Source organism: Brachycentrus maculatus, unplaced genomic scaffold (genome assembly GCF_059751285.1).
Source record: "Brachycentrus maculatus isolate JH-2025_06_01 unplaced genomic scaffold, ASM5975128v1 h1tg000247l, whole genome shotgun sequence".
Classification (NCBI taxonomy): Eukaryota; Metazoa; Arthropoda; class Insecta; order Trichoptera; family Brachycentridae; genus Brachycentrus; species Brachycentrus maculatus.
The window spans coordinates 579,988-594,314 of record NW_028280998.1 but is presented as its reverse complement, the minus strand read 5'-3'; the positions used below and the strand labels follow the sequence as shown (position 1 = coordinate 594,314).

The window sequence follows — 14,327 nt, the reverse complement described above, 5'->3', positions numbered from 1 at the left end:
ATATATATATATATATATATATATATATAAATATATATATATATATATATATATATAAATATATATCTATATATATATATATATCTATATATATATATATCTATATATATATATCTATATATATATATATCTATATATATATATATATATATATATATATATATATATATATCTATATATATATATTATAGTCAAAATAAATAGGTACGTACAATAATAGTAGTTGAGTAGAATGATGCTACCTCTCAAAATATTAATTGATGCTTTTTAGGTACCCGAGAATATTTGTGGTTTCGGATAATGATGGAGGATTGACTCACGGCGCCCCTCTTGACTTTCTACGGCGCACTAGGGCGCCACGGCGCACACTTTGGGAACCCCTGAATTAGAGGGTTAAGAAGCCTGAATTTACCCCTGTTCTTAATGCAGAACCGACTGGATAAATGCAAATGCTACAAAATACCTAAATTTATAATTTTACAATTGTGATGGGGAGAAAGGGAAGAAATAAAAGAAAGTAGTGGTGATAAGGTATGTATTTGTAAGAGAATGGAGAAAGATAATAAATTAAAGGGGAGCGCCCCGCTTGGCTCCTGAGAGCACGAGGTAGGGGGCGCGCACTTCCTTCTGGCGCGCCTGCAGCAGAGCCAGCGTGCCGAGCGGCGTGTCGGTGGAGTTCATCTTGCGCATGAGCCCCTCCTGTTGGCCTTGCTTGATGCGCTTCTCCTGTTTGTTCTTGCCGGGCCCCTTGCCGTGGAACTTGTGCGACAGGTACCGGAAGGCCTCTTTGGGCTTGAGCGGGCGGCCCTCGTCGTCCACATAGTCCAGTTTGACGTGCGGGCGGAAGCCCTCCTTCTCGCGGAACTCGCTGGTGGGGCCGGCGTGGCCGCGCTCGCGCCGGTTGAGTTTGTCGTCGTCCCCGTGCGCCTTGTCGTCGATGGAATAGTGGTGGGCCTGGAGATGCGGCAGCGCGGGCGGCGCCGGACGGGCGTCCCCGCCGCGTTCTAGGTAGCCCTTGCTGAGCGCTAGCAGCAGCGCGCCTCCCACGCCGGAGTCCAGGCGCGGCTCTGCCTCTAGGGCTCCACCTCCATCTGGAATAATTCAAATCTTAAACATTGCTCAAGTGAGACGGTGCCTTACTGTCGCATCTCCATCCAGATAAGATGTGTGCAAGGACATGCGTATGTTTTTGTGGGTTTCAGCAGCTCTTTTCTTCGCATACGCAATGAAAATTTAAAAAGATAAAATATTATTTTTTTACATCCTAACAGGGTTTCATAAGACTATAATTCTATTTGACATTCATAAAGCTTACCTCTGGTGACATCTACTGATGTGTGCGCCATGTCGGGGTCTACGCAGCTCCATGCTCCCCCTCGTCCCTCTACTGTGTTTTCCTCTTCACCGCCCTCCTCCTCCAGCTCCTGTGCACAAACATTATTTTGATGATTATAAAGCAGTAGTCTAGAGCAGAGGTGTCAAACTCAAAAGGCACCAAGTGGCCGTATAAGGTATTTTGGGTATGCCGACGGGCACATAAAAAAACTAAAAAATCTCATTTGAATTTTTATCTAACTTTAAGTGAATCATTTATTATCAAAGAGAGTCACATGAGGTACAGTAGATCCAACTTAATGATTTTGTTAAAGAATATTATATATTCCGGTACAATTTTTTTTTATTGCAATGAAGAATTAAAATAAATGAAAAAAAAACCGCGGGTATCCGCCGGTTGCAAAAAAAATACTCGCGGGCCACGAGTTTGACATGCAAGGTCTAGAGGACCGGTCGGCACCAAAAACCCTAGTTCAATTGTAAGTTGTCAAGTGGACAATCTCTCTCGTTTTGACCTTGTTGAATGGTATTCTGTTGGGTATCCCACTCTGAATTATTAATAATAATTTGTAAAACTACCTGAATATTGTTAAAACACATTAATTGGATATAATCTGATGTGGTTTGTCTGATATGGCTCACTTGGGTGACTGGATAATAAAAATAACATGTGGTCGGTGATGACTCGACAACTGTATTAAAAAGAAATTGAGATAACGAAGTTCAAGGTTGAGTAATGAATAAAGAGCTCACCATGAGCTCCTGGGCGCCCACGTCTCGGTTGCCGGCCTGCCCGTAGGTGGGGATGTCCCCGAGGGTGCGGCAGAACTCGGCCGTGCTGTCCAGCACTATCCCCCCGCCCTCCTCTTCCTCCCGCTCCTCCTCCTCCTCCTGCTTCACGGCCGCCACCAGCTCTTCCAGCTGCCAGAGACAATAATATTGAATATAAATGTTATTATTATCCTTTGCTCTACCCGACCGAGTTTCTCCAGGGTATGCTTGGCTAAAAAAGTTTAGAGACTAAAAGGAATGTGTATCTGATTACGCATTTTTATTGATTGTTGTGCGGTATGATCGATAATCTTGAAATTATCCGGAGCATTGGTCTGTATGTTCCCGATAGTTAGATAAGACAGCATCGGCATAGATTTGTTTCACATTCCTATGCACAGGACCAACCTGCCGATGGTTATGCCTGCGGGAAGAGCTACCGCTATGCTAAACAATATCACGCCAGATATTGATTTGTTCCATGCGTCGAGGGGGTATTCCGAAGCGGGATTCTTCTACATCTTTAACAAGAGTGTTCTTGCTTACTTTCTAATTTTTTTTTTAATGTATATCCTTTAAATTTTAGTTCTTAATGTACATGTAAATATTTATTGAATAAATTGAAATGAATTGTATTACAAGTGAATGAATTACAACACTGGCGAGGTAAGTAACACGGAGTAGACAAGAACTCACCTTGGGTAGAGCGGGGCGCAGGCGATTAGCCAACACCTGCGTGCGAGTCCGCGCCAGCGCTTGTTCCAACTCATCATCCTGGTCGTCCTCGTCATCTTCATCCCCCGCCTCGCTCTTCACTCCCAGCCGGGAGAGGGTTTCGGTCTTCACTTCTACAATAATGCAAATTCAATAATAAAAATAAAAAGAACCACTTTTAATCTTTCCCTTATGGTGCTAAAAAACTTCCACGCGCAACGGTGATATGTATTTCGTACACCATATGAAAATGTGGTTTAAAAACCTTGAATATTCCTAAATGTTGCTTTTACTGACCATAGTTGAAGTTGAAATGTAACAATTTTGTAATGTTAGATATGAAAACGTGAAAAAAGTACATCGCAAGTAGCCGCAATAGCAAGCGTAGCGACACGACCTCTGCGTAAGATGATCTGTGCACTACTGGCGCAGTAAACACGTTACGAAATGCACGTATACACAAAGCACACACTGAGAAAGGTTTGTGTATTGGTGATTTTATCCGTGATTTTTTCACAAATTATTTATTTCCGTCGCTGCAAATGAATAACTTTATATTGTAATACTATTATGTAATATATAATTAAATTATGGAGGCAAATAAAATTTTTTGAGCCCGTATCTATTATATTTTATATTGATATTCTCATTTAAAAGTCAAGTTGTAGTAAAAAAACATGTCACCGGGAGGGGAAGGTTAATTATAAACACGAATACAGGATACATTTTGATAAGTAGTTACCTGTGTCATCAGTGATGAGGCCACCCGCCTTTATGATGTCTTCTTGCGTATCATCGATCTTAATCTTTTTCCTCATTTTTCCCTGTGACAAAAATAAAAATTGTAGCAACTAAATTATAATACATATCATATTTTTCAGTACAAAATAAATTACCTTCTTCTTGGTCTTCTTAAATTTGGCTTTGAGTTCTTCTTCCGTGTAGTACTCGGAGGCGAGGCGGGGAGGCGGGAGCTGCAGTGACTCCAGACGTTTAGTGGAAAGGCGCTCTCGGATCTGCACAACACCAATCAAAACATTTAAGCCCTACTTACTCGCACGTAAACAATATGAAGAATCAAAAATATTATTACAACAATATGTTATCAATTGATGTTCTAAGAGATTATAAATTAATCCATACTCGGCAGTGCATTCTGTGAGACTTTGATGATATAAGATGCAGCACAGACAGTTTAGATAAAGTTGATATTGAAAAAAGATATGTAAAACAATGGCATTCTGAGCGACATTTTTGGAAGCCCACCCTCAATGCTTGCCGAACGACCACCATCGCCCCGGGTCATTAAAAGAAATACAAAAAAAAACTATATATATATATATATATATATATATATATATATATATATATATATATATATAATTTTTTTTTTTATTTCTTAAAATCTATTGTATCACATCTTTCGATGCATTCCGCATCATTTTCAAACACCATATGTGAAGCTAATTCTAAATTTTAGAGTTGGGTCCTTGGGATGTTGAAGATTGAAGGAGCTATTTCTTATTTTTATTAATTTATTATTAACACTTTTACTTCTTCAAATAATAAATAAATAAAAATAAGAAACAGCTTCTAACCCCTCTTCAACCTTCAACGTTCCAAGGACACAACTATAAAATTTAGAATTAGCTTCACATACGGGAATGGGTGGAATGATGTGGAATGGATCGAAACACGTGTCACAATAGATTTTATGAAATAGTGGTATTTTAAGTAAAACTTAAATTAAAAATAGAGAGATTTTATCACAAAGTGACTGCCGAATCAATGAATGACATTATATTTTAATTATATCGTGGAGTGTTCTCTCACTTGGTAATACTCGTACAGCACTCGGCTGTCGCGTGACCGTAGTGAGGGCTTTTACTCTCGGCTCAGAGCTTGGCAAAGGACACACAAGACGTCCATGGCATAGTATAGCGCTAGCCTGCGAGGTGGGAGACACCCGACCGGCGAGTACGTACCATCATCTTCTTGAAGTTCTCCATTTCCCTCTGATCGTCGTCCCCGATGGTGAAGGTGCCGGCCTTCTTCTCCCCGTAGATCTCCTCGTCGTACTTGCTGAGCAGCTCCGTGGGCCGCTCCCGCCCGTACAGGGTCGGGTCGTCCGCCCCCTCGTACGGGACATACCCCGTCTTTGGCTGTTTCTTGTTCATATTGCTCTAAAACACACAATTGCTATATTAACAATTTATATTTCCACCTCCATAGTGTAGTGGTCAGCACCCGGGTTCAATTTCCAGGGGGGGGGAGAAAATAAATGTGTTTTTTTTAAACTCTAATATTTATTTATTATTACCCTGGAATGTAGCTTGAAGCGCAGGACTGATGATCTTGCCTTCATATAATAAAAGATTGAATAAACATTGCATACATTTGATGCAGTGCCCTATACACCATTGGGTGCTGATATGGGTTAGAAATATTCTAAAAAAAACACCCATCCAAAATGTGTTTAATTTGGTAAATTTTTTAAATTCATTTTGGCCCACCTGGGATTCAAATCCGGGACCCTTAGGACAACTAACCGCTACACTATAGAGACAATCCATATTTGTCAAAGGAGAATTTCAATTGATATCGCAAGTGAAAAATATTTTTTTATGGAAGCCAAAGGAGATTGGTAGACATTCATAAGTTCTGACTCCTGTATCCTCACTGGGTAATACTCGTGTAAAATTTTACTCTACCGAGTGACCATTGTAAGGACCGGTCAATCTGAGCTCGGTGGGTGGGCGGGATGTTGTTACAGTTCCTCCAGTTCCCACTCGAACTGCAAGGGAGAAAGGGGATACAAATATTTTTAATCAAAATTATGTTAATTTTGATTTGTGGCAAAAGCTGATCCACTTTTCAAAGCCAGTCATACTCTATGTTGCAAGCTTGTAACAAAATTAAATACTAATAACAAAGAATCAGAGGCGCTTTAGAGCTGCCTAAGACAAGGACAATTACTCTCAAGTGATAGCCGACGCCGGGGGGACCTGACATGACACGAACAGAAGAACAGGATACAATGATATATTTGTAATTAATGTTTTTTTTTATGTTCAAGTATTATCAACCCTCTGATTGCAAACAGCTATGTATGGTATCAAACGTTTTGACCAATATCACTAGTCTGATTTAGGCTGGTTGGAAGATATTGGTTTTTAGCAATAAGCCTGCCAATGTACTTATTTCTTTTCTCTAATGTGCAAAGGCAAATAGCCGCAAGTTAAAAACGGTAGTTTTGAGATAAACGAATTTATAGTTAACATAAAATTAGGCTTTTTGGCAAAACATGTATCAAGTTAATACAATTTTGCAGCTATTTGGATAATGAATATCCCGGTAAAAGAAAGAGAGAAAGCAAAATTTGTGATTATATATGATAGATGCCAGTTATAAGAATGCTTTGATCCGTGTTACATCAAACAGCCGCAACTTGAGTTACGGCTAGTTGCCTTTACACATTAGTTCTGTACATGAAATTTAAATAAATAATGGCACCCACCTTGTCGTAGCGCTCCTGGTCTTGCAGGTTGACGTTGACGAGGGTGTCGTCCCCCTCGTCCAGCACGCCGCGGTCCTCCAGCGTGAGCACGAGCGTGTGGCCCTCGGGCAGCGCGTCGGTGGCGTGCGCCACCTTCAGCCCGCGCAGGTCCACCGAGCGGTAGGCGCCCCCGCGCGAGCTCGCCTCTTCCTCCGCCGCCAGGGCCCCCACACCAAACTCCGCATCCAACTCGTCGAGTATCGCCGCCTGCAAAATATATTATTGATAACTGAAAAATATAACTTGCCATTGTAATAAATCAACCATCAAAAATGTGGTTTTCAATTGTATGCATTTGGTTTATGCTAGTATATGAAATGATATCCGATATCAGATGATGAAAATTTAGATAACTAAAGTAGATAGATAAAGAAAATTAGAATTAAAAAAAAAAAACTAAATAATAAAAACATACTTCATCTGAAATTCAAAATGTAATAAAGAAGAAAAGAGTACCGTAGAAAGGGGCTACTTGAACTTTGATGTGTTACTCGAAGTATCGTGACAATAAGTGTCACCTGTCAGGGAAACAATGAATCATGTCGATACCAAATACAGATTTTTTTTTTGTACTGGGCTCAAGTAACATATCAAAGTTTAAGTAAGCCCCGTTCTAGTTTTTTTTTTTTTACTAATAAAATTGTGTTATTCTTTAATTAATTTTAATTACCCGATTCATTTACTCTCAGTTGTTCTTTTGTTGACCAACAAATTTGATGAATTTCTTTTATAGTCAAATAGTAATCAGTTAATACATATTTTTTTCAAATTTGCAACTATAAAATTCATGTTACTTCAATTCAGATTACTTAATTCAATTCAGATGTTTTAATTGAATTATGAATTACTTTAATATTTATTGTAGTAGTAAAAAAAATAGTTTTACGCACCCTCTTGGCAGCCTCTTCCTTTTGTCGCGTCACCTCCCTGTTCCTCTTCACCCAGTCTGCCGCTCCCCCCTCTCTCTCATCCTCCTCCTCGCCCAGACCGCGCACCGTCAGTAATCTGTATCCGCAAAATAAATTACTACGGAGCTATTGTCGGAGGTACCTGGCACATATTTAATTTCTACCATCAGCTGCTCAAAAGTGAATGCGGTAAGGTGAGGTTAAATATGAACATGACTAAGACAAAAGTCATGTCTAGCACAAGTCTAACGCAACCGATTACAATCAAGGAAGTTGAGCTGTCTATTTGGGTCACACTGTCAAACTGGGAAGGGATAATATGGAAGCCATTAAGCCAAAATTATCAAATGTCCAAAATCCCCAAACATCCCATCCATCTGAAGTGGAATACATTCCTGTATACTGTGAGCACAGGAGTATACATGTATGTGTACTCCTAGTGCTCACATATGGATTCGAGACATTTACCCTAACAAAATTAATCATATTTCAATTTATTTATTTCAATTAATATATACATTACAAACTACAAACAAATTAAATCGGATACATTAAAATAAAATATATGCAAGAACTATTGCTAAAGGTGTAGAAGAATCCCGCTTCGGAAAACTCCTTCAGACACATGGAACAGATCAATATCCAATGAGATATTGTTCAACATAGCCATATCACCTCCTACAGGCGTAGCCATCGGTAGGTTGGTCCTGTGTATAGGAATGTAAAACAACTTATGTCGACGCTGTCTTAGGTAACTATCGGGAACATACAGACCAATGTTCCGGATAATTTCAGGATTGTCGATCATACCGCGCAACAATCGATAAAAATGCGTAATCAAATACACATTTAAGATGGTCCTGAAGACATTAAGAAAGTGGCGGACCTGCATGGGAAGAGAGTCGCGTCCAACAGACAACTGTGAAAGTCCAAGAGGGGGGCCTTTGTTCAATACTGGACAAAAGAAGAAGGCTGAAGTAAGTGTAGTAAAGCAAATGGTGTGTTGTATTCAAATGCCGACACTTACAGGAGTAATTATGCAGTAAAGTGTGTATGTATGAAGGCAGTTATCCTCCCACATACCTAGGACAGTAAGATATTGATAAATAGAAGATAAACTAACTTGGATTCGACCAGTCTCTTCTGTTTCCTCTCCGAGATCCTGTTCATGATCTTCTCCTGCTCCTTCTTCTTGGCCAGATTCTCAGCCGGCTTGTGGTAGAACTCTCCCAGGTCATCCGTGATCTTGCCATCATCTGTCAAATACACAAAACAAAGTGTTACGGGAATGCCATATTTTTGTAAAGAATAAATTTGAAAAAATGAGGAAAAAAATGGAGCATTAAATTAACCTGTTCAGTAGTGAGTTTCCACAACAAAACAGTCTCACGAAAACGGGATATTTTTTTCAAGAATAAAAAAGTAAATAATTAATTTCATAAAATATTTTTTAGTAAATGTTTTTACATAGAAACTTTTTTTTCTTTTATAAAAAAAAGTTTTTTTTTATTGAAACAATTTTCAAAACGATAAGGAAACACTCTTTCAAGCATTTCGCTGCAGTGGTACAGTCATACTCCTGGACAGGTTAAATATTTTTTTTCTTAAATTCATAATATAAGAAAAAATTATACATTATAATTTTGTTTCACCACTGGGTAATACCTGTAAAACATGTTTAGTTATCAGGTGACCATGTGGTGACTTTTCCTTTGGGCCAGTGTTGCGTTAGAAACACTAGGATCATGTTCCCATATTAAGAACACCGGCCCCGCACTGTCTCATGTGCGCATGTCTACTCACCGTTGGGTGTGTCGGAGTGGACTTGCAGCGGCTTGAGGCCGAGTTTGGCGCGCAGGCGGTTGCTCTCCTCCACGCTGAGGCTGTCCCCCGCCCCACTGGCGGCCGTGCTCGCGCTCGGAATGAGGTGCGAGTCAACCGGGACTTCTTCAACTGCAACAGAAAGCGGGGCTGTTAACAAAGTCTCTTCAAGAAATCCAATCATATTTGTTCTGCCATTTAAAGGAATGGTATGAAACATGACCATGAAACAAAACCACTGCTCACAATTTGTGGGCAGTTCTCGTCTGAACTCCGGGACGCGGACCAGACTTGGAGACAGTTTGCGGACTCCATATGCTACACATAGGGAGCGGATATGGTAAAAGAAGAATGAAACATACATGCGGAAAACAGTTTAGGGGTTAAAAAATATTCCCGTTGTGATTCCTTCATCTTCTTTCTCTCTCTTTCAAATTTTAGTTTTATATTAATAGCAGACCATAACGATTTCACTTTGGTGTAGACCATAACGATTTCACTTTGGTCTACATTTGACCTGACGATGAAACCGGTAAACATGAAGTAGTGTTTTAAAAGTGGTATTACACAAAGTGAACGATGAATGATTAAGGAGTGTTTGTTTCTTCCAACCCTCATCCGCACCCGATGATGCATAGGGCACTGCATTTTATGAACGCAGTGTTATCTTGCTCGTTAACACATGAAGGAAAGGTGATCAGCCCTCTGCTTCAGGTACCAGTCCATGGTAGTATTGAATAAATATTAACGTGAAAAAATCGCTTATATTTATTTGACTCCCCCCTGAGAAACGAACCCGGGACCTCCAGTACGGTAGCCAAGCGTGCTGACCATTACACTACGGAGGTGTTAGTTCAGGGGTAACCTAAAAGTGTGATAGTTATGTTTCGATACGACCCACCCTATTTAGTTGACGTAACTAATGGTTTAAATCTGAAGATGCACATACAGGGAGGAGGGGGTGATTTACAATTTTGATTCATCATGCGATGATACATTTCATTAGGAGGCCACCTGTGCCACCCTGCTCTCACATATCTATTTGCTTGTATGTGGCATGATGCACCACAACTTGGTGTTGTGGTTCAACATGGTGTTGGCTTATTCATTATACTAAAATACTAAATAAACATATTTTCAAACAAGCAATTATCATGTTCCCAGGTGACCCACCATATTTTTAATTAATGTTTTACTTAAAGTAAAGTAAATACCACTATTTCTATAACCCACTTTATGTTTAATGTAGTACTGAAAATCATTTTAGAAGTAAATTAAGATTTTAAATTTATATTCCTCTTAATTGAATTGAATTTACTGTTTGAAGAAATGTCGAAATATAAAATCACAATCTTTAATATACACACTATACATGTGGAATGCTCTTCCATCAGTAGTTAGAAACAGTGAGGGCGGTTGTCCACTACCCAGATTTACACAGATTTTTCCGTCCACACGTCATTAGCGTTTTAAAACGATGATTGACTTGTGCTTTTGTTCATATTTCTTCGGATCGGTACTCTTGATCGGTGTGTGAACATGTTGCGCGTTAATTCAAGCACGCTAAACTGTCGTAGTCGTTTTCATTTTTCAAAACCGGACTGCCAGACGGTGAAATCCCGTGTAGTGGACAAACGCCTTGAGAGTGAGATGATCTTTAGGAAAAAAAAAACTAAAAATTCTAATCATTTCCAAAATCTCCTTCTCCCCAATTAAATCACAGTGAAGCGCCCTTGAGGTAGTATTTTACAAAAATGGAACTATATCAATTTTCCAAAATATTATTATTACTATTTATTTATTATGACAGAGGTGGGTAGAAAGTGGTATCTTACGGCCATATAATTATGATTGCATGACTCACAGTGGACAAATAAACAATAAACCATTCTGTTTTTAATTTACAATGTGTCATTACTGCGTATGTGTGCTCCTGTGCAAAGGACATTAATTCTCTAAACAAGTATTATAAAATGTAAAAAAATATTGCTCAGCGGGGGGATGCCACCGGAAAAATGCATATGATAATAATAAATAATAAAGTTGTTCCACCACTGGGTAATACCTGTACACCATTGCAAGATGCCAGGTGACCTTGTGCTGGCAATTCTCTAGGCAAGTGTGCTATTAGAAATACTAAAACATATCTCTATTTTATAACACCAGCCGCATAACTCTCACAGGACAATAGTATCCATAATACCCTCAAAATGTTTAATTCCTACGATTGATCACTATCAATAGCATCTGTTTTGATAAATATAAGAGCACCTCACTGACCCAGTTAATTTATTATGTTGAAATTCTAGACTCGTAGCGAAATTGAGTGCATATAAAACAAACAATAAATTTCAATATATAACTTTATAAAATAAAACTGATGTATTGTTTTTGACCACTTTTATTTTTGGTATCTTTTTCCAACCAGTTTTCACACATAACTTACCATATTCAGAGATGGATATGTACATATTCATCCCTCAAGATGACGGGGTGCTTGTCAAAACTAATTGGAAAAAAGTTTAAAAGATAAAGGTGGTTAAAAAACAATGTTTGAGTTTTATTTTATAAAATGTGCCACATAGTATCAGGAAGAAGCTGAGGAAAACCGAGGAAAACTTGGCACAATCAGATATGTCAAACAACTCTTCCACTTCTCTCATCCCGGTCCAGTGGCAAATTTTAGGGCATTTATTGGTAAATGATTATGATAAATATTGATTCTCGCATACATTCAAAGACATTTTTAAAAAATAATTCTACATGTCGTAGTCATACAGGAGAAAGTGACCAAGTGCATTGTTTTACAAAAACGTGATCATTGACTATTTGATATCTTACTAGCTTAATATTGCCCTGAAAAAATCCCGAAGAATTTTAAACTTGGAAGTATAATATATTGACTTGTTCAAAATGACTAACTGCATTGGTGTTTATTTTTTACCGAACAAGTGACTTAAATGGCCCTCCTGAACATTTTACGTTTTGGTAGTTGGTCACTTTCTCCTGTACGACTACAATATATTTAATTATGTAGATCACAAGTCACAGAAGTCAATAAAAATAGTCTTAGTTTAAAATAAAATTACCAAACTATGTGCGAAAAAAATTAATACAAAAATAAATCGTAAGAAAAAAGAGGAAATAAAATGCTCACTATAGAAATATACTTTTCAGACATAACAAACTGTTTATTATCTCGTAAGTGGCTCCAATAAGAGCGGAAAATTCTACCCTCGATTTATCCACACCTAACCGCCTGAAACATTACATAACGCTACGACAAAATCATAAATATAATACTCCGCTCGGTATGACGTTGGAGAGCGCTCCCTTGAAGAATGCGCCGCCTCCCTCGAATGTTGCGAAGCCACGATATTTGCTTTCATTCAAGATATTTAAATAATAATAAATCCCTTACCGCACCCCAATGGTGCATAGGGCACTGCTTCATATAAACGCAGTATTATCTCGATCGATTACACATGAAGGAAAGGTGATCAGCCCTCCACTTCAGGTACCAGTCCAGTGTAATATTGAATAAATATTAGAGTGAAAAAATCACTTATATTTATTAAACCCCCCTGGGAATCGAACCCGGGACCTCCAGAACGGTAGGCAAGCATGCTGACCATTACACAAGATATTTGGATGAAGCAAATAGTCTAATTATACTATTATCAATCTAACCGAAACAGGACTGAGTGAGTATAATGAGAGATAAGCCATGTGGGTCAACTCTACTTGTAATCAGTTATCTTTGTAATTATACTTCAAATTATCACAGCAATAACATACTTGTGTCATTTTAAAACAGTTCAATTATAACTGAAGATGCACAGACTAGTTGACATTAGTCAGCTAAGTTGACTAATCGGGCACTTGGCCGACTAACGCACAGACAAGTCGGAAACTTTTTTAGGTTATTGTGCCATGTGTCCTTACTCTTAGCCAACATTTCAAACACATTAGTGTTATTAACATATGGTATTATAAGCCAGAAAGCGGTTTTAAGTTTACTTCTGGGCGTTTTTTTTTAAATTTTATGTAAAGATTCAATCAAATCAAAAGCCTCGACTTTAGAATATTTAAAAAATGTATCAAGTATGATCTTCTAAGTATTTTGAAAGGGGAGAAACATCTTTTCCCATATTTCGAGTTTCACGAGCAGTGACCGTAACGTCGCAAGTATAATCCAAGAAACTAACCTCAGTTATTCGAGCACATCCATCCGGCTGCATCTTCATCTTCCTGAAATAGGAGCAGACATCGATATTAAGGGAATCATTTAATCGCCCGACTTCAAGCAATATCGGGGACTAGTGGACAATTTACCCGAAATATTTTTTTCGCCGAGATTACTCGAAGTCAGACAAAGAATATAGTAAAAATTAAGAAATGAAAATACCATCGGGTGATCTGTCTCGCTTTCTTTCCTTGTGCTTTTTGTGGTGGCGGCGTTCTTTCTCTCTCGACTCTGATTCGGGCGATATAGGCGATCGAGACCTGCTTCTGTATTTACGCTTTTTAGACTCCTTCTTATGCTTTTTTGACGACCCCATTGTACTGTTTTACGTAAACTGACTTAGCGTGGACACGCGTATACAAATCGAAGTTCAATATTTTTTTAACGGATGACAAAATAAATCATATTTTAGAGCAAGCGTACACGTGGATTGCTATATTTATTTAGGATTATAAAATGTAAGTTATTTCATTGTTTTATGAATTATTGACCAAAGACTAACTAATCTATATATTATCGACACGTTCCACGCGAAAAACACGACAAAAGTAAAATGGATGACGGAAGTCGGAATGTGATATGCCATTAACGAAAAAAAAGCAGTTCTTTTATGGTACCTACCTAATAACTAAACCACAATATAGGTACATATACTATTACCATTATGCAGTTTCTTTTGGGTAGGCAGAGAGCATGGAGTGCCACGCTCGTCAGTTCTGATACACACTCCTAGCTTTCTTCACACCCATAAATCTAGTCGTACATCCCCTCCGGTTGTGTAGACGTTTTTTTAACTTAACATTCCTTTCTTCTTCTTCTTTGTAATGGCTTTTCAGCTTTCTCGAATGTTGTAGCCAGTGTCGAATTATTTGTTATTTACACTTTTTAAATTTGGCTTTCAAGTGTTAGTATTCCTGTTAGTGGGATTAGTTTTATTAAATATCTTCATTTTTAATACTGTCATGCTGTTAGTTTA

The 14,327-nt window shown here is 38.4% G+C and overlaps 1 protein-coding gene across 2 annotated transcripts; it reads right to left on the bottom strand.

Annotated features, from left to right (window-relative positions):
• Positions 1-521: 521 nt before the first annotated feature.
• Positions 522-13,901, bottom strand: LOC148306170 (U4/U6.U5 tri-snRNP-associated protein 1). Of its 2 annotated transcripts, none has more exons than XM_088265507.1 (12): positions 13,514-13,901; positions 9,088-9,237; positions 8,408-8,540; positions 7,267-7,381; positions 6,338-6,583; positions 4,806-5,003; positions 3,717-3,836; positions 3,563-3,644; positions 2,803-2,954; positions 2,089-2,256; positions 1,316-1,424; positions 522-1,091 (listed from the first exon to the last, which is right to left on the bottom strand). In XM_088265507.1, exons 1-12 carry the CDS (start codon positions 13,665-13,667, stop codon positions 568-570), a joined length of 2,151 nt encoding a protein of 716 aa, XP_088121633.1. In that variant the 5' UTR covers positions 13,668-13,901; the 3' UTR covers positions 522-567. The 2 variants fall into 2 exon arrangements, with proteins under 2 accessions (XP_088121633.1, XP_088121634.1); XM_088265508.1 differs by lacking the exon at positions 13,514-13,901 and adding an exon at positions 13,314-13,357.
• Positions 13,902-14,327: the final 426 nt, after the last annotated feature.

Excerpts from the sequence above, each read along its gene's own strand:
- LOC148306170 (XM_088265507.1), bottom strand. The coding sequence starts at position 13,667 with ATGGGGTCGTCAAAAAAGCATAAGAAGGAGTCTAAAAAGCGTAAATAC. Across the intron at positions 9,238-13,513 it reads GCGAGACAGATCACCCGATG|TTGAAGAAGTCCCGGTTGAC; the intron begins GTATTTTCATTT and ends TTTCTGTTGCAG. Across the intron at positions 5,004-6,337 it reads ACCAGGAGCGCTACGACAAG|AGCAATATGAACAAGAAACA; the intron begins GTGGGTGCCATT and ends TGTGTGTTTTAG.